Source organism: Macaca fascicularis, chromosome 12, assembly GCF_037993035.2.
Source record: "Macaca fascicularis isolate 582-1 chromosome 12, T2T-MFA8v1.1".
NCBI classification, from domain to species: Eukaryota; Metazoa; Chordata; class Mammalia; order Primates; family Cercopithecidae; genus Macaca; species Macaca fascicularis.
Genome location: NC_088386.1, coordinates 106,262,128 through 106,286,239, shown reverse-complemented (window position 1 = coordinate 106,286,239; position 24,112 = coordinate 106,262,128). Strand labels below are relative to the sequence as shown.

The 24,112-nt window shown below is 38.6% G+C and overlaps 1 protein-coding gene and 1 long non-coding RNA gene across 7 annotated transcripts in view; one reads left to right on the top strand and one right to left on the bottom strand.

The window, feature by feature from the left end:
- Positions 1-24,112, bottom strand: part of LOC135966615 (uncharacterized) — a 121,887-nt gene that overhangs the window by 10,842 nt on the left and 86,933 nt on the right. For 2 of the 3 annotated variants that reach the window (XR_012421448.1, XR_012421449.1), the window contains exons 3-5: positions 23,833-23,918; positions 18,725-18,904; positions 9,452-16,929 (exon numbers count right to left, since the gene is read on the bottom strand). This is a non-coding gene — a long non-coding RNA (uncharacterized lncRNA). Of the gene's footprint in view, positions 1-9,451; positions 16,930-18,724; positions 18,905-23,832; positions 23,919-24,112 lie in introns of those variants that run through there. The other variant, XR_010580076.2, reaches the window with a different exon arrangement.
- The window catches only part of LANCL1 (LanC like glutathione S-transferase 1), a 46,427-nt gene that overhangs the window by 18,817 nt on the left and 3,498 nt on the right, over positions 1-24,112 (top strand). For all 4 annotated transcript variants that reach the window (XM_005574172.4, XM_005574174.4, XM_045367651.2 and 1 more), the window contains 6 exons: positions 3,754-3,961; positions 17,415-17,550; positions 18,103-18,249; positions 20,936-21,118; positions 22,468-22,644; positions 23,399-23,471. In XM_005574172.4, coding sequence (XP_005574229.1) covers positions 3,754-3,961; positions 17,415-17,550; positions 18,103-18,249; positions 20,936-21,118; positions 22,468-22,644; positions 23,399-23,471 — 924 coding nt within the window. The remainder of the gene's footprint in view (positions 1-3,753; positions 3,962-17,414; positions 17,551-18,102; positions 18,250-20,935; positions 21,119-22,467; positions 22,645-23,398; positions 23,472-24,112) is intronic.

Genomic DNA, 24,112 nt, shown 5'->3' with positions numbered 1-24,112 from the left:
ACAGAAGGAAATGTAATGTGATATTCAAATTTAAGCCTAAGAATACACTTGGCTAAAATTGGCTTTTGTCACATTTTAAAGTAGATGCACATTCTGCGATAAAAAGATGAAAGAAAATGCTAAAAAGATGAAAGAAAATGCTAAAAAGATGAAACTCCCTACCTCATTCTTTGTCAAAACTCAAACAATTTTGGCTGTTATGTTAGAAGTCAGTAGAAGTGTTTTTTCTCATTATATTAAGTGTCCTTCAGAGAATAGAATCATTTGGGGATGAATTTATTAATGGATACAGCTGTACTCTTTCCTCCCAAACCTGATTCTCCAACAGAGGGGTTTGCCACCTCAGTGGATGGCACCATTGCCCATCTAGCTGTTCAAGTTACTCATCAGGAGGCATTTTGACGTCTCCTCCTCTGCGCATCTCCCACCAGGTTCTGCTGATTTTACTTTTTAGACAGGTATCTTTCCAGTTCATTCTGACAACATCCGTGTTAACACCACCCACCCTGTGTCTCGCTCCTACTCCTGAAGCATCCTCCTAACTGCTCCTCCTGCATCCACTCTTCCATACACTCCCTTGCAAACCTCACAGTGCAGTTATGGTGAACTTTTAACAAATCTAAATATATTCTTCCCATGCTTAAAATGGGTGCATTTCAAATGAAACTCCAAATCCTAACTGGCCTGCTAGACCCTGTGTAATCTAGCTTCTGCCTGCCTCTCTAGCTTTGAGAAGAGCTGTCTTTTCTAGGGTTAGGGTTACCAGGACATGGCAGTACAATACATCTAAAATAACAGTGGCTTTAACAAAACTGAAGTTTATTTTTCTCTTGTGTAAGTAGGCAATCCACAGACTGGTGTGGCAGCTTCACAGTCTGCCAGGATCTAGGTGGCTTTGATCTTTGAAACTTTACCACCCTCAGCACAGAGCTTCCAACTCATGGTCCTTAGGCCATGGCTGCTCTAGCTGCCCCATCACATCTGCATTCCAGCCAGGAAGAAAGTAGAAAAGGAAATAAATGGCCAGTGCCTTCCCTTTAAGAACATTTTCCCAAGTTGCCTCCACTACTCCCACTGCATCCTGTTGTTCAGAACTTCGCCACATAGCCATACCCAGCTATGAAGAAGATTGTTCTTAGCAGCCAGAAGAACATACCCAGCTAAAATCCAGGGCATTATTGTTGAGAGAAAGGTGAGATACATTTGGAAAACCACTTAGCAGTCTCCATCACAAGAGGTAACGCCTCATTTTCTAGAGTAGAATATGAGTCAGAAATGTCTGACATAGAAAAATTAATAGATAGCACATAAGCATATTGTTAGAAATAGAGAGATACTAGAGAAAATGGCTGAAACTGTTGAAAATGGTTGCCTCTGGAAGGCAGGAACACAGTGAACCAGAGGACTGGTGTTTTGCATATTAAGTCTTTCAGTGCTGTATAATTTTTTCCATGAAGAACATATATATTTTGATAAACATTGCATTTGAAGGCATTTCTTAAGGCATTGACTGAAGCCAGGCCCACGAGTATGTATTAGGACTGGGTGATTTTTCCCTGCAAAGCCCCTGAAGTTGTGTTTTTATTTCCCACCTTGCCAACCATCCCCGAGTCTTTGGTATTTATTCAGAGGTGGTGGTATATGCATGGTTATTGTCAAGGGTTGAGGATCATAAAGATCAGGTTTAAGACATTTGGCCACAAGCAGTCCCCCCTTTTTTCTGTTATTAGGACACATTCTGTTGTTTTCTATTACATAAAATACTGATGAGGCATTAAATGTCTGTGACTTAATGCATTTTGTCTTATTTTCCTGACCTTATTTTCCTGACCTGGGTTGATTTATAATAAGCATGTGCAGGAAACTTTTTCTAATTGGCAGCAGCACTCACCACTTAAAGTCCTTTTCCTCTATGGATGTTCTGTGACAGGGAATGTAGACACAGTAAACTATCATCTGCAGAAGATTGCTTATCAAAATTCACAGATCCAGAGGCCCACGAGAGGTAGGGGAGAACTGGAACTTGAGGTTGTGGAATCCCAGAAACTAGAAAGATAATTCTTTGCCGATCAAAAAGAAAGTTTTAATCCAAATGTATTCTTGTGAGACTTGAGAAATGATTACCTGTTTTTCATGAGAAATACACCAAATCTTACAATTGCAAGCCTTAATAGGTTTTGTTTGTTAAATAGTTAAGCCAAGAGGAATTGTTGCTAATGAGAGACAAAGGTCTGAAAGGAAAACAATCATTGGGCTTGTATTTAATCACTTTTTATTTTCTCAGATCTCCATCATGTCATTATCTGGCTTTGGTGCTTACATAACTTAATTAGGAGAGTTCAGGCAGCAATGGGAATAGTAGGGCAAAATGAAAGGGTAACAGTTTAAATGGATCACCTGCAGATGCGTGATATGGATGGAGATGAAGCCTATTAAGGACCTAATTTTAGAAGAAGCTCTTGACATCAGCCATTTGTGAAAAGGGGATTTTTTTTTTATTACCTACACACAAGGTTCTGTACACTTGTCTACAAACCTTAAGCATTAGTGCATCTGATCATCAGCTTCTGGGATTACTAACACCAAGCCACTTTGAAAGAGCAGTCAAGGTTATTAACTTTGGCAGGAAATGAAAATTTGGCCTTAATATACATGTGAAATTGAATTGTCTGTAGCACAAAGCTTTGGAGATTACCCATGCAAAATGAGAAAACTATCTAAATTTAAAATTGTCCTCAGTACAGTGGAAAGTAATTTTGCAGACAGCATTTTTACTGCATTGAAATCTGTGAAGAGATTGGCTCTATTAATTTAAATTTAAACAGAGGTTCTGTGTCTTCTAAAAATGGCAAATGAGATGGAAAATGTACTTTAAGGGAAAAAATGGGTTTCTGGAAATGCTGCAGGCAGGCAGGCTTCCTACTCCACATCTTTGAGTCTGCCCTGAGACCATTTGGCTTCAGAGGGAAGGCTCTTTCCACTGTGACAGGCATTTGAAATCAGGACATGCAGACAGTGCCTCTATTACATATTTCAGGCTTCAAGAAGAGGGTAAGAAACTGATCGAGTAAAGCCCAAGGCAAAAGTCATTGGTGGCTTTTACATTACAGTTACCAAAGTAGGTGGGTCCTTGACAGAGAAAAAAATCAAGGGGTTGAATATTTTTTCTCAGCTATCAAATAACTTTCTTATAATCCCTGCTTGGAAGGATACTGGGGCAGGGGATTTGGTTACATTAACTACCTTTTCATTAAAAAAAAAAAAAAACACACACACTCACAAACCAAACTTTTACGTAAAGAGAAATTGAAGTTTTCATTCACTAGTCTTTGAATTTCTTTAGTTCACGACAAACCATTTCTTATTAATTATTAGTGAATCGATTACATTTATTTGGAACCCTAGTTTAATGACACTTCATTTCACCATCAAGAAGAATACATTAACACAATAACCAGAGTACAACAAAGATTAATAATAGGCTGTGTGTCTCTTTATTGGCCAAAGCCTTCGAGACCTTATTATTTAATAGAGTTGTCATAATGAGGAAACTGAGGACAAGTAGTTGGCTTATGCTGGTTCGTAGAGTTGCTTACTAATAGAGCTGAGCCTAGAATTAAAGTCACCCAAACTTCCAGATCATTAATATATTTGCTACAGGTTATCAAGAATCACTGCTGAGTAGACACCATGCCAAAATAATAAAATAACTGCCTTTCCTCATCTTTACATTGCTTTCTTTTTGTTTTTCAGGTATTGCTGTGCTTTACTTACATCTTTATGATGTATTTGGGGACCCTGCCTACCTACAGTTAGCACATGGCTATGTCAAGCAAAGTCTGAACTGCTTAACCAAGCGTTCCATCACCTTCCTCTGCGGGGATGCAGGCCCCCTGGCAGTGGCTGCTGTGCTGTATCACAAGATGAACAATGAGAAGCAGGCAGAAGATTGCATCACACGGTAATCGTGTTTCTACATGAGGGTTATTTTCTAGACATCATTATGCATTAATTCTGCATATGTTAACAAAAGAACATTCTAGTGAGTTTACTTTTCTCTTAGCAGATAAATCTCACTGCTGTCATTTAATCAATTCTCATATTATTCCTGTGTTGTAGTGAAGGAACAACAAATATAATCCCTATTTTATTGCAAGATATAAGACACTGTCATGTTCCAGATTAAACATCAGTTCAGTAATGTGAGGTCAAAAGCCTGAACATATGATTACTAATCCAAAGTGCTATCCAAGATCTGTAATTCAAGGAAATGCAGTTCAATTCCTACAAGTGGGCTGAGAGAGTCCTTCTAAGGGACCACAAACTGATTCAAAACGGCCTTTCTTAGAGGCAGTGACATGCACATCCTGATTTTCATTTTGGTATAAATTATGGTGGTCCACTAGAAGCTGGTGAATTATGAAGAATTATTAAATGTTTTTACTAATAGGCTATAATTGTTGCCTTACCAGAGTTTATTAAGCACTCTTTCAGAGTTCTAAGAACCCTGGCTGCCACGCGACTCTGCATGCATTGCTCTTAGGCTCCCACTGCGCGTGCTAACACTCCAGCAACGTTTTAACCACTGACCGTCCCCGAGTTGACCATGGTGTTTGACTCCCACTATTCTTTCTTATAGATTACTGTTAGGATGGCATTACCATCACCGATTTAGTTTGTCTAGGATCCCTTGGCTAATCTTTACCCTGTTTGCTGGTGTATATTTCAACAACAGGCTTTTTGGACTTTTCAAGATGTGATAGTGCTATATTCAAAAAAGAAATGATTTATACCCCTATTGTTTAGGCATGTGTGTGTATATGCATATATCCCTTCTCTCCCAATCTTTGCCCATACAGTGATGTTTTCTTATTGTAACTAACTTTTTCCACTGGAAATTGTAACAAAAAGAGGGGGTGGGAGTCTTTTGTTCCACACATAATGATTTGGGAATCATCATATTGGATCATTGTCTGAATTGACATATACTTCAAAACACCTTTTTTTAAATACATGCCTATGCTACATTTCTTAGGGGCTAGACATTACATAGTATAACTTTAAAACACATTACTTAGTGCGTCTAGAGGAAAATAACTGAACATTCCATTATTCCAGAGCTGAGAAGCTTTTAATATAAAACCTGTCACCAAGCTCGACCAAAATGAAAGATGAAACAAAACAGTGATTTCCCCCAAGGTTTAATTAAAGTGTGTTCCTTCCATAGTAGCTGACTTGCATAAGACTTGCCAGTGCAAAAACTGTTCCATACTCACCGAAATGTGAAACACAGAGACTACCTTTTAATTTTTTTTACATAGCTGATATTTAAAGCCATCAGCCAACAACTGCTTTAGAGGTCCACAAGATATTCTCATTCAGTGAATCACTGTTAAGTACCATCAAATCAAATTGTAGTGCTCCCAATATTCTATATATAATGCCAGCCTTTCCAAAATACGTGCAGCCAAATTTTAATAGTTTGCTGTGTGAGAAATGTTAATGTGTTCAATGAGACCAGGATTCATAGATTCAAACAGATGGGAATTTGTATCAAAGCACTAATTAAACAAAATTAAATATGTGTCTTTACCGGCTGCTTAGAGTCTTCTGCAGCTTATATACCTGAGGACAACACAGCAACTCTAGGGAGCAGCACTTGCCAATCTTAACTCACCTATACAACCCTCTTCTTCATGAAATCTTGAGGGCCTATTTCTAACACACTCTTTGGGAAATGGCACAATATCAGTATTAGTGTATTAAAATGCTCGTAAGAGTATGCTGAGATTTTTGTTTTTGGTATATTGGTACTAAAGGTGTTTTTGTCATTTACCTTTTTAAATTTTGACATTTCAACAGTATTTATAGCCAGTAGGCTTGTTAAGGTTAAAAATATAGTGTGTGAATATAATAGGAAAATACACTATTTGTGGCTATAGCTTTGATTTTTTCAGATTTTTTCTTTTATATAAAACAGAAAAAGAATGACTTAGAATGATTTGTAAGTTACGGACTTTGCTTTATCTTTTCAAAGGAAAAATCTAGAAATTTGACTTAATTTCAAGAAATCCAAAATTATTTCATATCAGTTTAGTAAACCTCCTTTAACTTTTTACTAAACTTTTCTCATTTTACAGATCTTTTGAGATCCCACACTCACATTCTCTGTGTACTGCCTTTGTTGTGCTTCATTGCCAACATCATGTTCTAGCTAGCTTGCTTTTTCTACATTTTCTTAATATAATGTTCTTTCAAAATCATAATTTTTAAGTTTTAGAGACCAAACGGTCCTTTGAGATCATCAAAAGTCTAATCCTTAAAGAAACTGAAATCCAAGGAAATCAGTGTTTCCCTGTAGTACATATTCTTAACCTTGGGCCTCTGAGAATCTTAGGGTTTCTGGAAGTGTATAAAACCTCCAAATTATATTCAGCAAGGAGAGAGCATTTGTGCTTTTCTTAAAGGGATCTATAACTCCCCAAAAGGAGGGTGTGTGTCTGTTTTCATCCCACCCACTTCTACGTATCGGTGCCACAACATGAATAGAGTACGTGGCCTGTTCCCAATTAGATGGCTAACCTGACATATATAGTGCTTTGGGGCCAGTACTTAGGATGATGAAGCACGGTGGCTTTCCTGGTCCAGAAATGTATACCCTCCCTTCTTGTAGTGTGACAAGTCAGTAATGGACATCTTTTTTTTTTTTTTAAATAAGCAGAAAAGGGATTTAAAAATATTTATTGTGGTAAAATATACATAATATAAAATTTACAGTTTAACCATTTTTAAATGTACAATTCATTGGCATTAATTATATTCACAATGTTGTACAACCATCAGCACTATTTATTTTCAAAAAATATTTTATTACTCCAACAGAAACTCTGTACCCATTAAAAAGTAATTCTCCATGCCCCCATACCCTCATCCCCTGGTAACCTATATTCTACTTTTTCTATGAATTTGCTTATTTTAGATATTTTATATAAGTGGAATTATACATTTGTTCTTTTGTGTCTGGCTTACTCCACTTAGCATAATGTTTTCAAGATTTATCTATGTTATAGAATGTATCAAAAATTAGTTCCTTTCAGTGACTAAGTAATACTCTTTGTATGTATATACCACATTTCTATTTTTTTAAAAGGCTATTTAGTAGGTTCTGGAGAAGGAAGCCTGGAGCCTATATAGCCAGTGTGGGGCTGTGAGTGCTTTGGGGGCTATGGAATTCCAGCTGCACTCCCTGCTATATGATCTTGGGTAAATTACTCTAAACCTCAGTCTCTCATCTGTAAAATAGGAGATAATTTATGGAAATCACTTAGCATAAATTATAGCACCTAAACTAAAAATGTGCTTATAAATGTTACCTATTATTTGGCTTGTAAAAATCATTGCTTATGCTTCTACTTTCTTTTTTTGTTATTATACTTTAAGTTCCGGGGTACATCTGTAGAACGTGCAGGTTTGTTTCACAGGCATACATGCGCCATGCTGGTTTGCTGCACCAATCAACCTGTCGTCTACATTAGGTATTTCTCCTAATGCTATCCCTCCCCTAGTCCCCCACCCCGATAGGCCCTGGTTTATGATGTTCTTCTCCCTTTGTCCATGTGTTCTCATTGTTCAGCTCCCACTTATGAGTGAGAAGACACGGTGTTCGGTTTTCAGTTCTTGTGTAGTTTGCTGAGAATGATGGTTTTTAGCTTCATCCATGTTCCTGCAAAGGACATGAACTCATCTTTTTTATGGCTGCATAGTATTCCATGGTGTATGTGTGCCACGTTTTCTTTATCGAATCTATCTTTGATGGACATTTGGGCTGGTTCCATGTCTTTGCTATTGTGAACAGTGTTGCAGTAAACATACATGTGCATTTGTCTTTATAGTAGAATAAGTTATAATCCTTTGGGTATATACCCAGTAATAGAATTGCTGGTCAAATGGTGTTTCTGGTTCTGGATCCTTGAGGAATCGCCACACTGTCTTCCACAATGGTTGAACTAATTTACACTCCCACCAACAGTGTAAAAGCATTACTATTTCTCCACATCCTGTCCAGCATCTGTTGTTTCCTGACTTTTTAATGATCGCCATTCTAACTGGCATGAGATGGTATCGCATTGTGGTTTTGATTTGCATTTCTCTGATGACCAGTGATGAGCTTTTCTTCATATGTTCGTTGGCCACATAAATGTCTTCCTTTGAAAAGTGTCTGTTCATATCCTTTGCCCACTTTTTGATGGAGTTATGTTTTTTTTTCCTTGTAAATTTGTAGATTCTGGATATTAGCCCTTTGTCAGATGGATAGATTGCAAAAATTTTTCTCCCATTCTGTAGGTTGTGTGTTCACTCTGATGATAGTTTCTTCTGCTGTGCAGAAGCTCTTTAGTTTAATTAGATCCCATTTGTCAATTTTGGCTTTTGTTGCCATTGCTTTTGGTGTTTTAGTCATGAAGTCTTTGCACATGCCTATGTCCTGAATGGTATTGCCTAGGTTTTCTTCTAGTGTTTTTATGGTTTTAGGCCTTACTTTTAAGTCTTTAATCCAATTTGAGTTAATTTTTGTATATGGTATAAGTAAGAGGTCCAGTTTCAGTTTTCTGCATATGGCTGGCCAGATATCCCACCACCATTTATTAAGTAGGGAATCCTTTCCCCATTGCTTATTTTTGTCAGGTTTGTCAGAGATCAGATGGCTGTACATGTGTGGTGTTATTTCTGAGGCCTCTGTTCTGTTCCATTGGTCTATATCTCTGTTTTGGTACCAGTACCAAGCTGTTTTGGTTACTGTAGACTTGTAGTATAGTTTGAAGTCAGGTATCATGATGCCTCCAGCTTTGTTCTTTTTGCTTAGGATTGTCTTGGCTACGTGGGATCTTTTTCATTTCCATATGAAGTTTAAAGTAGTTTTTTTCTAATTCTGTGAAGAAAGTCAGTGGTAGCTTAATGGGGATAGCATTTAATCTATGAATTACTTTGGGCAGTATGGTCATTTTCACAATATTGATTCTTCCTATCAATGAGCATGTACTGTTTTTCCATTTGTTTGTGTCCTCTCTTATTTCCTTGAGCCGTGGTTTGTAGTCCTCCTTGAAGAGGTCCTTCACATCCCTTGTAAGCTGGATTCCTAGGTATTTTATTCTCTTTGTAGCAGTTGTGAATGGGAGTTCACTCATGATTTGGCTCTTTGTCTATTATTGGTGTATAGGAATGCTTGTGATTTTTGCACATTGATTTTGTATCCTGAGACTTTGCTGAAGTTGCTTATCAGCTTAAGGAGATCTTGGGCTGAGATGGTGGGGTTTCCTAAATATATAATCATGTCATCTGCAAACAGACAATTTGACTTCCTCTCTTCCTATTTGAATACCCTTTCTTTCTTTCTCTTTCCTGATTGCCCTGGCCAGAAATACCAATACTGTGTTGAATAGGAGTGGTGAGAGAGGGCATCCTTGTCGTGTGCTGGTTTTCAAAGGGAATGCTTCCAGTTTTTCCCATTCAGTATGATATTGGCTGTGGGCTTGTCATAAATAGCTCTTATTATTTAGAGATATGTTCCATCAATACCTAGTTCATTGAGAGTTTTTAGCATGAAGGGATGTTTAATTTTATTGAAGGCCTTTTCTGCATCTATTGAGATAATCATATTTTTTTGTCATTGGTTCTGCTTATGTGATGGATTACATTTATTGATTTGCATATGTTGAACCAGCCTTGCATCCCAGGGATGAGATAAAGCTGACTTGATCGTGGTGGATAAACTTTTTGATGTGCTGCTGGATTCGGTTTGCCAGTATTTTACTGAGGATTTTCACATTGATATTCTTCAGGGATATTGGCCTGAAATTTTATTTTTTTGTTGTATCTCTGCCAGGTTTTGGGATCAGGATGATGCTGGCCTCAAAATGAGTTGGGGAGGAGTCCCTCTTTTTCTGTTGTTTGGAATAGTTTTAGAAGGAATGGTACCAGCTCCTCATTGTACCTCTGGTAGAATTCGACTGTGAATCCATCTGGTCCTGGAATTTTTTTGGTTGGTAGGCTATTAATTCCTGCCTCAATTTCAGAACTTGTTATTAGTCTATTCAGGGATTCAACTTCTTCCTGATTTAGTCTTGGGAGGGTGTATGTGTTCAGGAATTTATCCATTTCTTCTAGATTTTCTAGTTTATTTGCGTAGAGGTTTTTATAGTATTCTCTGATGGTAGTTTGTATTCCCGTGGGATCACTGATGATATCCCCTTTTATCATTTTTTGTTGTGTCTATTTGATTCTTCTCTCTTTTCTTCTTTATTAGTCTAGCTAGTGGTCTATTTTATTGATCTTTTCAAAAAACCAGCTCCGGGATTCATTGATTTTTTTGAAGGGTGTTTCATGTCTTTATCCCCTTCAGTTCTGCCCTCATCTTACTTTTTTCTTGTCTTCTGCTAGCTTTTGAATTTGTTTGCTCTTGCTTCTCTAGTTCTTTTAATTGTGATGTTAGGGTGTCAATTTTAGATCTTTCCTGCTTTCTCTTGTGGGCATTTAGTGCTATAAATTTCTCTCTAAACACTGCTTTAGCGGTATCCCAGAGATTCTGGTACGTTATATCTTTGTTCTCGTTGGTTTCAAAGAACTTATTTCTGCCTTAATTTCATTATTTACCCAGTAGTCATTCAGGAGCAGGTTGTTCAGTTTCTGTGTAGTGTGGTTTTGAGTGAGTTTCTTGATTAATTTGATTGCAGTATGGCCTGAGAGACTGTTATGATTTCCATTCTTTTCCATTCGCTGAGGAGTGTTTTACTTCCAATTATGTAGTCAAGTTTAGAATAAATGTGATGTGGTGCTGAGAAGAATGTACATTCTGTTGATTTGGGGTGGAGAGTTTTATAGATGTCTATTAGGTCTACTTGGTCCAGAGCTGAGTTTAAGTCCTGAATATCCTTGTTAGTTTTCTGCTCGTTGATGTAATATTGACATTGGGGTGTTACAGTCCCCCACTATTATTGTGTGGGAGTCTAAGTCTCTTTGTAGTCTCTAAGAACTTGCTTTATGAATCTGGGTGCTCCTGTATTGGGTGCATATACATTTTGGATATTCAGCTCTTCTTGTTGCATTGATCCCTTTACCATTATGTAATGGCCTTCTTTGTCTCTTTTGATCTTTGTTGGTTTAAAGTCTTTTATCAGAGACTAGGATTGCAACCCCTGCTTTTTTTTTTGGCTTTCCGTTAGCCCCCATCCCTTTATTTTAAGCCTATGTGTGTCTTTGCACATGAGATGGGTCTCCCGAATACAGCATACCTATGGGTCTTGACTGTTTATCCAATTTGCCAGTCTGTGTATTTTAATTGGGGCATTTAGCTCATTTACATTTAAGGTTAGTATTATGTGTGAATTTGATCCTGTTATTATGATGCTAGCTGGTTATTTTGCCCCTTAGTTGATGCAGTTTCTTCATAGTCTCAATGGACTTTACGGTTTGGTATGTTTTTGCAGTAGCTGGTACCGGTTATTCCTTTCCATGTTTAGTGCTTCCTTCAGGAGCTCTTGTTAGGCAGGTCTGGTGGTGACAAAATCTCTCAGCATTTGCTTCTCTGTAAAGAATTTTATTTCTCCTTTGCTTATGAAGCTTAGTTTGGCTGCATGTAAAATTCTGGGTTGAAAATTCTTTAAGAATGTTGAATATTGGCCCCCACTCTCTTCTGGCTTGTGGGGTTTCTGCATAGAGATCCGCTGCTGCTGATGGGCTTCCCTTTGTGGGTAACCCAGCCTCTCTCTGGCTGCCCTTAACACTTTTTCCTTCATTTCAACCTTGGTGAATCTGATGATGATGTGTCTTGGGGTTGCTCTTCTCAAGGAGTATCTTTGTGGTGGTCTCTTTCCTGAATGTGAATGTTGGCCTGTCATGCTATGTTGGGGAAGTTCTCCTGGATAATACCCTGAGGAGTGTTTCCGACTTGGTTCCATTCTCCCTGTCGCTTCTAGGTACACCAAACGTAGGTTTGGTCTTTTCACATAGTCCATTATTTCTTGGAGGCTTTCGTTCCTTTTTATTCTTTTTTCTCTAACCTTCTATCTCTATCTTCTCTTGATCAATTTGGCCATTGATACTTGTGTGTGCTTCACAAAGCTCTCATGCTGTGTTTTTCAGTTCCATCAGGTCATTTACATTCTTCTCGAGACTGGTTATTCTAGTTAGCAATTCCTCTAACCTTTTTTCAAGGGTCTTCTCTTCCGTGCATTGGGTTAGAACATGCTCCTTTAGCTCAGAGGAGTTTGTTATTACCCACCTTCTGAAGCCTACTTCTATCAATTTGTCAAATTCATTCTCCACCCACTTTTGTTCCCTTGCTGGTGAGGAGTTGTGATCTTTTGGAGGAGAAGCAGCATTCTGGTTTTTGGAATTTTCAGCCTTTTTGCACTGGTTTCTCCCCATCTTCGTGGATTTATCTACCTTTGGTCTTTGACGTTGGTGACCTTTGGATGGGGTTTCTGAGTGGATGTCCTTTTTGTTGATATTGGTGTTATTCCTTTCTGTTTGTTAGTTTTCCTTAGTTTTCCTTCTAACAGGCCCCTCTGCTGCAGGTCTGCTGGAGTTTGCTGGAGGTCCACTCCAGACCCTGTTTGCCAGGGTATCACCAGTGGAAACTCCAGAACAGCAAAGATTGCTGCCTGTTTCTTCCTTTGGAAGCTTTGTCCCAGAGGGGCACCCGCCAGATGCCAGCCGGAGCTCTTTTGTTTGAGGTGTCTGTCGACCCCTGCTGGGAGGTATCTCCCAGTCAGGAAGCAGGAGGGCAGGGACTCACTTGAGGAGGCAGTCTGTCCATTAGCAGAGCTCGAGCACGGTGCTGGGAGATCCACTGCTCTCTTCAGAGCCAACAGGCAGGAATGTTTAAGTCTGCTGAAGTTGTGCCCACAGCCACCCCTGCCCCCAGGTGCTCTGTCCCAGGGAGATGGGGGTTTTATCTATAAGCCCCTGACTGGGGCTGCTGCCTTTTTTTCAGAGATGCCCTACCCAGAGACTGGACATCTGTTTTTAAAAGTTACAAACCTTTTGAAAATACAAGGCCAAAAACTCTTCCCCAGTAACATCCTGAGGAAGTACTGTGAGGAGTGGAACAGAACTATCCTGTTTGTGTGTCTTTATTCTTCCTTCAGTGACATTTCAGTGACTTGCTTATCTCTTCTGGGTTGCATTAATATCAACATATCAAAACAAATAAATGAAGCTGCAACAAAGTGCTTGTTTGAGAGTTTCTGAAAACACATAAAATAACCATTATGACTTAGCAGTGATGTCATTTCTTTATTTTATCTTGAGAATGTAGCATGCACAACTTGCAGTTAAATCCTACTAATCATCGAACCCAACTAATGAATTTTAGCGATTTGAATTCAAATCCAGAAAAAAAGGGATATACTTCCTTTATTACCCTAAACTGTATTGTTTTGATAAGATGCTCTGAGCAGTACTTCATTTTAAATAAATATTTGAAAGGTATTTGCTACCTACTTTGAATGTTCCAAATGCAAATGTGTTTGGCTGCAAAGTAAATAGAATGCTAATTATATATTGCCACCTAGTGGTAATGTCATAACATTGGCAAAAAAGGAATGGAGTTAATGCAGTGGTTCAAATATTTTATTTCAGTTGGAGTATCATTGGAATCAATGCAGTAATTCTGTGTAATACTTCCATAGAGCAGCGTGTGTTTAAAAAAATTACAGTAATTGTTTTGCATAGTTCTTTCAATCTTTGCAAAAGTAAATCAAAATTACTTTATATTGAAATTCTATACACTTTGACACATTTATATTAAAAATAGGTTCATATCAAAACTTGAGACATTCATTGTTTACTGTAACAGTTGAGTTTGTATCTAATAAACAGATTTTGTTTTCTTATGGCCCCAACATTACCGAGCTCCCAGTTCTGACGTGAGAAAAAAAATTCTTAATAAATGTTTTTAAACATTTAAAATTTTTATTAAATTAAAAATTTCTTTTAAAAATTAAGGGAGTCTGTGTGTGTAGATATATGTGGTATCGAAGTAGAAAACAAAATGGCCCATGATTCTATCCTTAAGCCCTGTTATTTTAAAAAGGCCAAAGTATACAAGAAAATGTATTAGAAGAAAAAGGAAAGAAACCTCTAACCAAGTTTCTTGGTTATCTATTTCTTAGTGTATCTATTCCTAAGATAACCACTGTTTCACTATGAATTATTGCCTATATTTGTAGAAGAAAAAATGGACGAGCCAGCATTTGCATATTTAACTAATTTGAGTTGCCTCAGTTTGATGAGGGTATAATATGAAAAAGTTTAAACCTTTTCACTAACTGCAACTAGCCATGCTTTTTCACCCCTTTCCTGCTGAGGAGTACGTTCCCTTAAAGACTCCTTCATTAGTTTCTCTCGGTCTTTCTTTCATAACTGTCGGCCACTTTCACTCACTAAAATCATCTCATTCTGCTTATTTCAAACCTATCCTCTTCATTTTAAATGTTTTCTCCTCCCCTCACCACAAGCGTGTGGAAGTAGTGGAGAGGGAGATGGGAAAGGAAGACTGTTCTCTTTCACACCTACCCTCCCTGCTGAGCTAGGATGTTTTCACTGTATCTATAGCCTGGTGGTAACAATTGTTAGGTTTCTGTTTGCTTGGGATTTTGTTTGGCAGTAGAGGCTGTAGACCCCCTCAGCTATACCCCTACCTACTATGTTCAAATGAAAGCACATGTGGGTGCCCAATTCTGCCAAATGTGCAAACACTTTAGGAAGAAGGTACTCTTTAGAAGAAGATACTATTTAGACATACATACATACATACATACATACATACATACATACATACAGTCTCCTACCCTGTTTTTGTAGCTTGGAGAAAGTCACATTGCTCTCAAGCCCTTCTTAGACTTTATTCATGAAAGAGTGGGAAAGCCCGTGCCATCTCCCAAACCTCCAGCCCATCTTTACCACTCACTCCACCAATGAAAAACCATTTTCTGTCAATCCTTAATAACAACAAATTCTCTGGTGTAGATTTTGATAAAGTTCCTATATGAAAAAGAGGCACTTCAGTGCTGAGTGCCTCTGAATGTTGACTCCTGCTTAGAGTGCTTCAAATACATCACTTTGGGGCAGGGGTTGGAGGGACCTGATGTTTGTTACTTCAAATGCTAATTAACCATCCCTAGTGTATAGACTGAAGTTAGATGACAGACATGCACAGGCACGGCACACTGCTTATACTTAACTACTTTAAAAGTAAATTTCCATATAGATAAACAAGATAACTTCTAAACCAGAAGGGACTATTTATTTCACAGATGAAAAATTTTAAGAACAAAGATTTAGTGTCCTAAGCTACCTGATAACATTTGTTAGGGCTAATGTCGTCTCATTACTACTGTTTTCCAGAGTGTCATTGGATCTTTATGCCAATATTTTGTTAAGTTTCACCAAAAAGTAAAATGTTTTAAATGGGATCATATCAAATTTATAGGCTAATTTAGGGATGATTGAGATGCACTTCAAAATTTCATGTGACAAAAACTCTAAAATAGCAAGGACATTTTTCTTCCCTATCATATTTGCTGCCCACTCCCTTCCCCACAAAAAGGGAAAAAGGTTCATTCTCAGAGGTCAAACTACCAAATACAGTTACTTTCCTAAACTGACTTCCCTCTGTGATCTCCCCTACTTGCTGGTTCCTGAGGCTTCCCTTTTTGGTCTCTGATGAAAAGGCTGGGGCTTTGATGACCCTGCTCTGCCACATCTATGACTGCATGCATCTGGGGCCAGGTGATGTGGAAGACAGAGAAGTAAAGCAATGGGGGCTTACAGTCCCCTCCTGAGACTGCAGGTCCTCCAATCTGGGGGGAGGTTTCCCTTCCTCAGAGTTTAGGCTCCCAGGGCTCCCCTTGCCTTCGTACCTGCTCCCAACATGAGATTGCTTGTAGGTTGGGGCACAAGAGAACTGAGAAAAGGAAAATAAAGAAAAATGGAGGGTTAACCCATTCTCTCTGATATTAGGAGTTCTCTTTGTTCAGATAGCACTAGAGGGCTTCCTCTGGGTCTCTGCCAGCCTACTTGTGCCTACTTTTGGGTTTTGGGCTATACTGAGTTCAGACCAGGGGAATACCAGAGAGAAAAAACGGTAAACTCACCACTGGTTTGGTGGTACTTCAGATTCCTGTCCTCTTCCTCTTTTTGTGTGTTACTATTTGCTTTTCAGAGACCGCAAATAGCTGCTCTATCCTGTCCAGGTTTTAGAGCCACATTTTGGGGGAGAAACAAGGTGCAGAGCGTGTTTACTCCATCTTACCTGAAACCAGAACTGAAAGTAACTTTTTCTGAGAAGCTGAACTGAGTCTATCCGTAGGGACTGAATGAACCATAATACATTCATTCATTGGGGTTCTATGCAAGTATTACAAAGAACGTGACTACTCTGTGTGCTGTTACGGAATCATTGTCAAGATGTATTGTTAAATAGCAAACTGTAGAATATTTATAAATATGTATATCTATGCTTATGTGTACATAAAATCTAGGAATACACACACAAAAAAATGGTAACCATGGTGATTTCTGAGGAGAACTAGAAGGCTGGGAGACTGAGGAGATGGAGACCTGACTGACATCTCTGTGCTATTAATATTTGCATGTATTGGCCGGTTGCAGTGGCTCACGCCTATAATCCCAGCACTTTGGAAGGCTGAGGCAGGCGGATCACCTGAGGTCGGGAATTGGAGACCAGCCTGACCAACATGGAGAAACCCCGTCTCTACTAAAAATACAAAATTAGCCGGGTGTGGTGGTGCGTACCTATAATCCCAGCTCCTCAGGCGGCTGAGGCTGGAGAAGTGCTTAAACCTGGGAGGTGGAGGTTGCGGTGAGCCGAGATCATGCCATTGCACTCCAGCCTGGGCAACAAGAGTGAAACTGTCTCAAAAGAAAAAAAAAAAAATTACATGTATTATTGACTGTGGTGGATGAGACCTACTTCAGGTAGGCCTGGTGACACATTAAGAAATAAACCAAGGAAGGAGGTGATGGGCCATTTGTTAACCTAGTCCCTTCTCTGGGCTAAATGCCTCAGAGCCAGCAGTTCTTGGCTTCTCTGACCCCAACTGCTAAAATACTCACCTTAGGGCCTGCCTCCATGAGGAACTAGGGAGATTTCGGATAACCTCAGCCATACGTTCGTATTCTTTCGTTTTATGAATGTATTTGTCAGTTCCATTGTTAAGTGAAGAAATTTAATGGAGGGGGCTAATCTGTGAACCGTAACTGTTCTATAGATAGATATTATGTATGTATAAACACATATTGTATGTGCATGTCTATTTTTTCAATGTACCATTTTTAAGTATACATCAATACCTGATTCCTTTCAAATTATTTTGGGCATGTATTTTTATTTTTAGGCTAATTCACCTAAATAAGATTGATCCTCATGCTCCAAATGAAATGCTGTATGGGCGAATAGGCTACATCTATGCTCTTCTTTTTGTCAATAAGAACTTTGGAGTGGAAAAGATTCCTCAAAGCCATATTCAGCAGGTACCACGTTTTTGTGTTTTTAGGAGTCTCTTTAGGATCCCATTTACTTACTGTCTGCCTAAACTATTGTTTGTGTCTCTCCAGTTAGCACATTCCAAATAAAGGAAGGTGTATCTGGACCTCTAAAGGTTGGGCACAGTCCAAGAACCAATAGCTTCCTACGGAGTGCTGTTGGAAACATTTCTGACTCAGTCAGAAGGCCAGTCTGCTCCATTTCAGAATTTAGAGGTCCTCTCCAAAGAAGATTAGAGCCAAATTTCACCTCCCAAATGGAGGGTCTGCTTTGGTGGTGCCTAGAGGATTTTATGCTTTTGACAGGTGAACTCTTGTAAACTGTAATGCAAAGAGCTCACGCTCCTCTATGCCCTCCCCGTTCTAGGCTGAATATAGTCCCACTCTCTGATGAAGAATTAAACTGTGCCTTTCCCTGGCTGAAAGCTAGTGTCTAATTTGTCGTGTTCCTCAGTACCCCTTAGCAAAAAAGTCATTACCTCCTCCAGGAAGGTTTATTGTTCAGTTCACTTGTGATTTTGGTTGGTTCTCTCTCTGCAGATTTGTGAAACAATTTTAACCTCTGGAGAAAACCTAGCTAGGAAGAGAAACTTCACGGCAAAGTCTCCACTGATGTATGAATGGTACCAGGAATATTATGTAGGGGCTGCTCATGGCCTGGCTGGAATTTATTACTACCTGATGCAGGTAAGGAGTGATTGTGGTGGAACTTTAAAATGTCCTTCCTGACCCATGTACTATCATGGGTGAGAAGACAGATGTTCTAGTTCTAGTTTGTCATTATGTCAACCTCTGCATTACAGTACTCTCCTTGTAATTAACTTGACCTAGACAAACAAAAGTAATGTTTACGAAGGTGCCTTTAAAAATGTATAAACATTAAAGGCCTTGCATTTTGAGATGAAGTTTGATTTACAGGTTACCCTACTTGCCCACTTAGCATCACTTGTGCAAACTAAAGTATTTTGACCTATAGTTCTGCATGAAGCACCTCTGCTCTGCTCTTGCAGCCAGTGCTTTGAATTAAAAATATTATTCCACATTAAAAGGCACAACTAATTCCAACAAATTCCAGTCATAGGAACAAAATCAATAGAAAACAAATGAGTGCTTGTTGCCTAATGCTAACTTAGAGAGCAAAGCTGAGGAGACTTTTACTTACCTGTAAAACAGCTGAATATGCTCTGCCCAACAGTTCTTAGGATCTAACACTATTGGGGCACATCAACCAGAGTCAAATAGACTAAAGACAAATAGCATTTACTGCAGCAAACATAACTTGGGAGAGATCAGAAGAGGACTTCTCATGAGGGCATCATTTTGGGAGACTTCTGAAGCACTCCTTAAAGAGAAATTGGCACTTATGAATAAGAATTCATGGCAATTGATTTTTGATGGCAGCAGAGGTACCCCTGTCACCTTCCCAAGGCACACTGTCATATAAAAGTGTGTCATTCACGTGTTCAGCAGGAGTGCTTGGATATACATACTACCAGCTCTTTGAGTAGCTGACTCTTATAATGCAAGATCAGTGTTGGACCTGCCCTCTACCTATAAATAAACAAGGACAACAAAACTGAAAAACTCAAGGTTATTATTACTTTTGAATGCAGAGTCACACATTGAGTGTTAGTGGCAATCGGAGACTAACTGGTGTATTTATTCTACACTTTTCAATTAGAGGTTATATAATTAGGATGTTGACATTTAGACTTAAATTTCTTTATTTTTCTGGTGCATGTCTTCCTCTCTATTCCCAGTAGTAAATGTAGATTCCTAAAAGTTTTCAGGAAAGAAGAGTCTTCTGAAGTTTCAAGGTTAGTTAGAATCAAACATATTAGAGGCCCTCTCCAAAGAGGATTAGACAGCCTTATTGAACTTTCATTGAAACAAATAATCAGGAGACATAGTTAGTGACTAGACAGCCTCATCAAACTTTCATTTAAACAAATAATCATGAGACATACTCTGTCTCCTTGTGTTAGCTGTAGTAAGAAATCTGAAAACCCAAGTATTGATTTTTTCATTTGCAGGTTATCATCTATACGAAATGATTTAATTTTTAATCCTGAAAGTCTATTCTAGTAGGTACCCCTTCATTAACATAAAATTAAACATCATTATTTTTAGGCTATGTTGGGTAATTCCTGCAAGTTTGAAGAGAGTCCACTCATTCTACTGTAACACTTTGCGCTTTAATGCTGTTCCTCGTATAAAATGAAATCTGTCTTTTAAATAACTCAGTGCACTTTCAGAATCTTGTGGAAGTTGTATTCACCACAACCACCTCCTGCCTGTGCTTCACACCACTGCCACCCCTTACCACCACATGCCCCACACCTTGCCTAGCATAACAGCACTTTGACTCTGTTAAAGACATTAGCAGTCATTGAATTAAGAACAGGACCAAAAGGAGAAACTAAAACATGTATCAAAAATGGTAGCTCATATGCTTTATGTCAGTATGTCCTTTGGATCTGTACGTTGTTATATCAAAATAATGTGGCATTTAGATCGGTCCTAAATCCTCTGCAAAAAGACAGACCTGATCTAGAGGCATGCTATAGTTTGGAATCTAGATTCCAGGTCTCTTAACTTGTTAGTATCCTTTTTCTATTGAAAATACCACCTATCTCCTCTCTAAATGTAATAACGAAAGTCATGCTTGGTTTGTCTAGTGCATCCCTTTGTGACTTTTAAAGCTTGCTTTATTTATGGAAACCATGGGAAACTTCTCTTACACTCACATTCTCAGGTGTTGACTTTGGAAAATTACTTATATGTATGTAGATAACAATATTGAAAAACAATATATACAAAATGTCGAGCACAGTGGCTCACGCCTGTTATCCCAGTAGTCTGGGAGGCTGAGGCGGGCGGATCATCTGAGGTCAGGAGTTCGAGACCAGCCTGTTCAACATGGTGAAACCCCATCTCTACTAAAAATACAAAAATTAGCCGGGCGTGGTGACAGGTGTCTGTAATCCCAAGTACTTGGGAGGCTGAGACAGGAGAATTACTTGAACCCAGGAGATGGAGGTTGCAGGGAGCCAAGATCGTACCATTGCACTCCAGCCTGGGTGACAAGAGTGAAACTCCCTCTCAAATAAAAAACAAAAACAATATATTCAAAAGACCCTAAGAGTTAGCTAGTAACCCAATTTTACTTTGTCCCACTGTTTAAAGTTTTTAAATGAAATCACAAAAGATTAAAATAAAGGCATCCAATAGGTGGAAAAATGGAATGAAATCCAAAACCTCTTAATGACCTTCCATTTCCTCTTAGCCATGCTTTTTTTCTGGTTTAAATATACTGAGACCTAGGAAGGTTTGTTTGCTTCAGCAGAACTAATAATTTCCTTCTCATTTTTAGCCCAGCCTTCAAGTGAGCCAAGGGAAGTTACATAGTTTGGTCAAGCCCAGTGTAGACTACGTCTGCCAGCTGAAGTTCCCTTCTGGCAATTACCCTCCGTGTATAGGTGATAATCGAGATCTGCTTGTCCATTGGTGCCATGGCGCCCCTGGGGTCATCTACATGCTCATCCAGGCCTATAAGGTACTGTGTGTATTTTTGAAAAAAAATTTTTAATAACCAAAAATTTATAATTTAAAATTAGTTTTAGCCTAATCCATAAAGGAACAATAAATAAATCTCTTGTGGGACCTAAGATCACTTTGCTAAATGAATTATAATTCATTCTCACCATCTCTCTGTACCATAGCAGGCATGGTTTCATAACCTACTTTCAACAACATTTAGGTTGCAATGAGATATTGTTTATGATCCAGCATATTGTCTAGCAATTCCACTCCTAGGTGTGTACCCAAATGAACCAAGACCAAGGATTCAAACAGATACTGTACACCAGCATTCATAGCAGCATTATTTATAATTGCCACAAGGTGAAAATAATCCAAGTATTCATCAAGAGATGAATTGATAAAGAAAATATATATACAATGGAACATATCACAATGCAATGGAATATTATTCCGCTATTAAAAGAATGACTTTCTGATACATATTACAACATGGATGAACCTTGAAAACATTATGCTAAGTGAAATAAACAGGTATAAAAAGACAAATATTGTACGATTCCATTGTAGTGCATAAATAACACTAATAAAAAGCATGCCCTCACAGAACTGCAATCAAAGGTTTGTAGTTGAGAAAAAAAAAAAGATGTCTATGACCATTGGTGCCAAATCAACAAATTACAACTCTGCAGATTATCGCTGGGCACTGGCATCTCATAAATAAGCTGCCAGTGTATCAAATTCTACATTTCAGAGAATTAGACACATTAATACTGGAAAAACTTTTTAAGCTGCCTTATCCTACTTTTAAGAACACTTAAGTTGCAATGAGCTATTAAAAATACCTACTCAGAATATTTCTTCAGTCTTTGATGAAGATACAGGAGGCCATAAAAAATGTAAAGGTCTATCTCTATTTTTCTGACAAAATCTAATGTTTTATACTCAATTTGCATATTTCCTAAAGAACAGTTGTTCTCCAGTGTTTAAAGAAACTTCCTAATAGTGAAGAGGACATCATAGTTACCAAAGAAGAGAGCATGTGTTCTTTGGAAAGTCACTCATGCTAACAGCAAGTTGCAAGTTAAATAATGCTGCTTCCTCAGTAACATCCACATAAACACACATGCACAGAAAACTTAGACTGTACATACCAAAGTCATGCACAATTTAAAAAACAAAAAGCCAAACTAGTAGATTTTAGTTATTGTCACTAGCAATATAACACATCCCTCTGTCACTAAATCCTTTATCCTTTCTTGCCAAGCCATTCTCCCTCTCTCCTCCTTACCTGTCAGGAAGGAGTATCAGTGGAACTTTCTTTTATATCCCGTATAATAGAATGCATGTCCTTTGCCTCTGCAGGTATTCAGAGAGGAAAAGTATCTCTGTGATGCCTATCAGTGTGCTGATGTGATCTGGCAATATGGGTTGCTGAAGAAGGGATATGGGCTGTGCCACGGTGCTGCAGGGAATGCCTATGCCTTCCTGACACTCTACAACCTCACGCAGGATATGAAGTACCTGTATAGGGCCTGTAAGGTAAGAGTCAGAACCACCAAATAGAAAGCAGCTCGGTGGCTCATACCTGTGATCTCAGCACTTTGGGAGGCTGAGGCAGGTGGATCACCTGAGGTCAGGAGTTCGAGACCAGCCTGGCTAACATGGTCTCTACTTAAAATACAAAAACTTAGCCAGGTGTGGTGGCAGGTGTCTATAATCCCAGCTACTTTGGAGGCTGAGGCATGAGACTCACTTGAACCTGGGAGGCAGAGGTTGCAGTGAGCTGATACCATGCCATTGTACTCTAGCCTGGGTGACAAGAGTGAAACTCCATCTTGAAAAAAAAAGAAAAGAAAAAAAAGCAGGTCTCCCAGGAGGTTGTAGAAAGGGTTCTAGTTCATCTGATTTAATCCATTTATCCCTAAAATCATAGGTCTTGGATAACAAATACAGTTATTTAAGGAAAACCTTCAAAAACCTTTCAATTAAATTAGCATTCCTTTAAAGGGACATAATTCTACTCAGCAGCATTTATGGGAGAAAAAATAAAGACGTAGGGTGATTTAGTGCCTTTCTTCTTAAATAACCTTGGAGATACGTGACTCAGACAGCTCATTAAATTCCTCCCATGCTGTGTACTCTCTCAGACCATCCTTTACTCTGCATTAATCTCCTTTCTCTGATGTGAAGGTAGTGTTTGACTTTTCAGAGTAATTTGTAGAGACAACCTCTTAACTTTCGGGAGGTCTCTGGAAGAAATCACTATACTAATTTAACTTGGTCTCATTTTCAGTTTGCTGAATGGTGCTTAGAGTATGGAGAACATGGATGCAGAACACCAGACACCCCTTTCTCTCTCTTTGAAGGTATTTTGTACACTTTATTTATTTGCCTTATAATATCAGCATCTACTTCTCTGCTTGCTAATTAATGTATTTGAATTTAAGTTTTATCAAAAAATTAAATTATTCTTAAACTACTTTATTTCCTAATATGCTAAATCGATATTAAAAATCAATTAGCACGTGTGCTACCACAGTCCCAATACTGGTAGTCATCAGGTGACTCCCTTTTATGGAGCCAGGCACATGTTGGGCATTTTGCAGATGCCATCATAAATCATTCAGCAAAAAACATACAGGCACTACTACCTTCATGTCACAGCCGAGGAGACTGAGGCTCAGGAGCTTACGTTTGGTAAATGGCAGGGCTGTGACTTGAACTTACCTGGCTCCATTCTCTCTCCAGTCTTCTACCGGTATATAAGGCTGAGCACCTCACTAGTGATCTCTTCTAATGTTGAACTACAATGTCTGTAAACATAGATTTACACTTCATTTAAATCATTGCCATTAATATTGTGATGTTGTTAATGTTAAAAATGGAGCCATCCTTCATTTTTGCAGAGTTGTAACTGCTCTCGGGGGGTGTCAGTGAGGTGGGGAAAAAGCCATAGGATGCTGAAGGAGGAGGGCCAAGAGGACATCCCCACCCTCCCCTCCAGTAT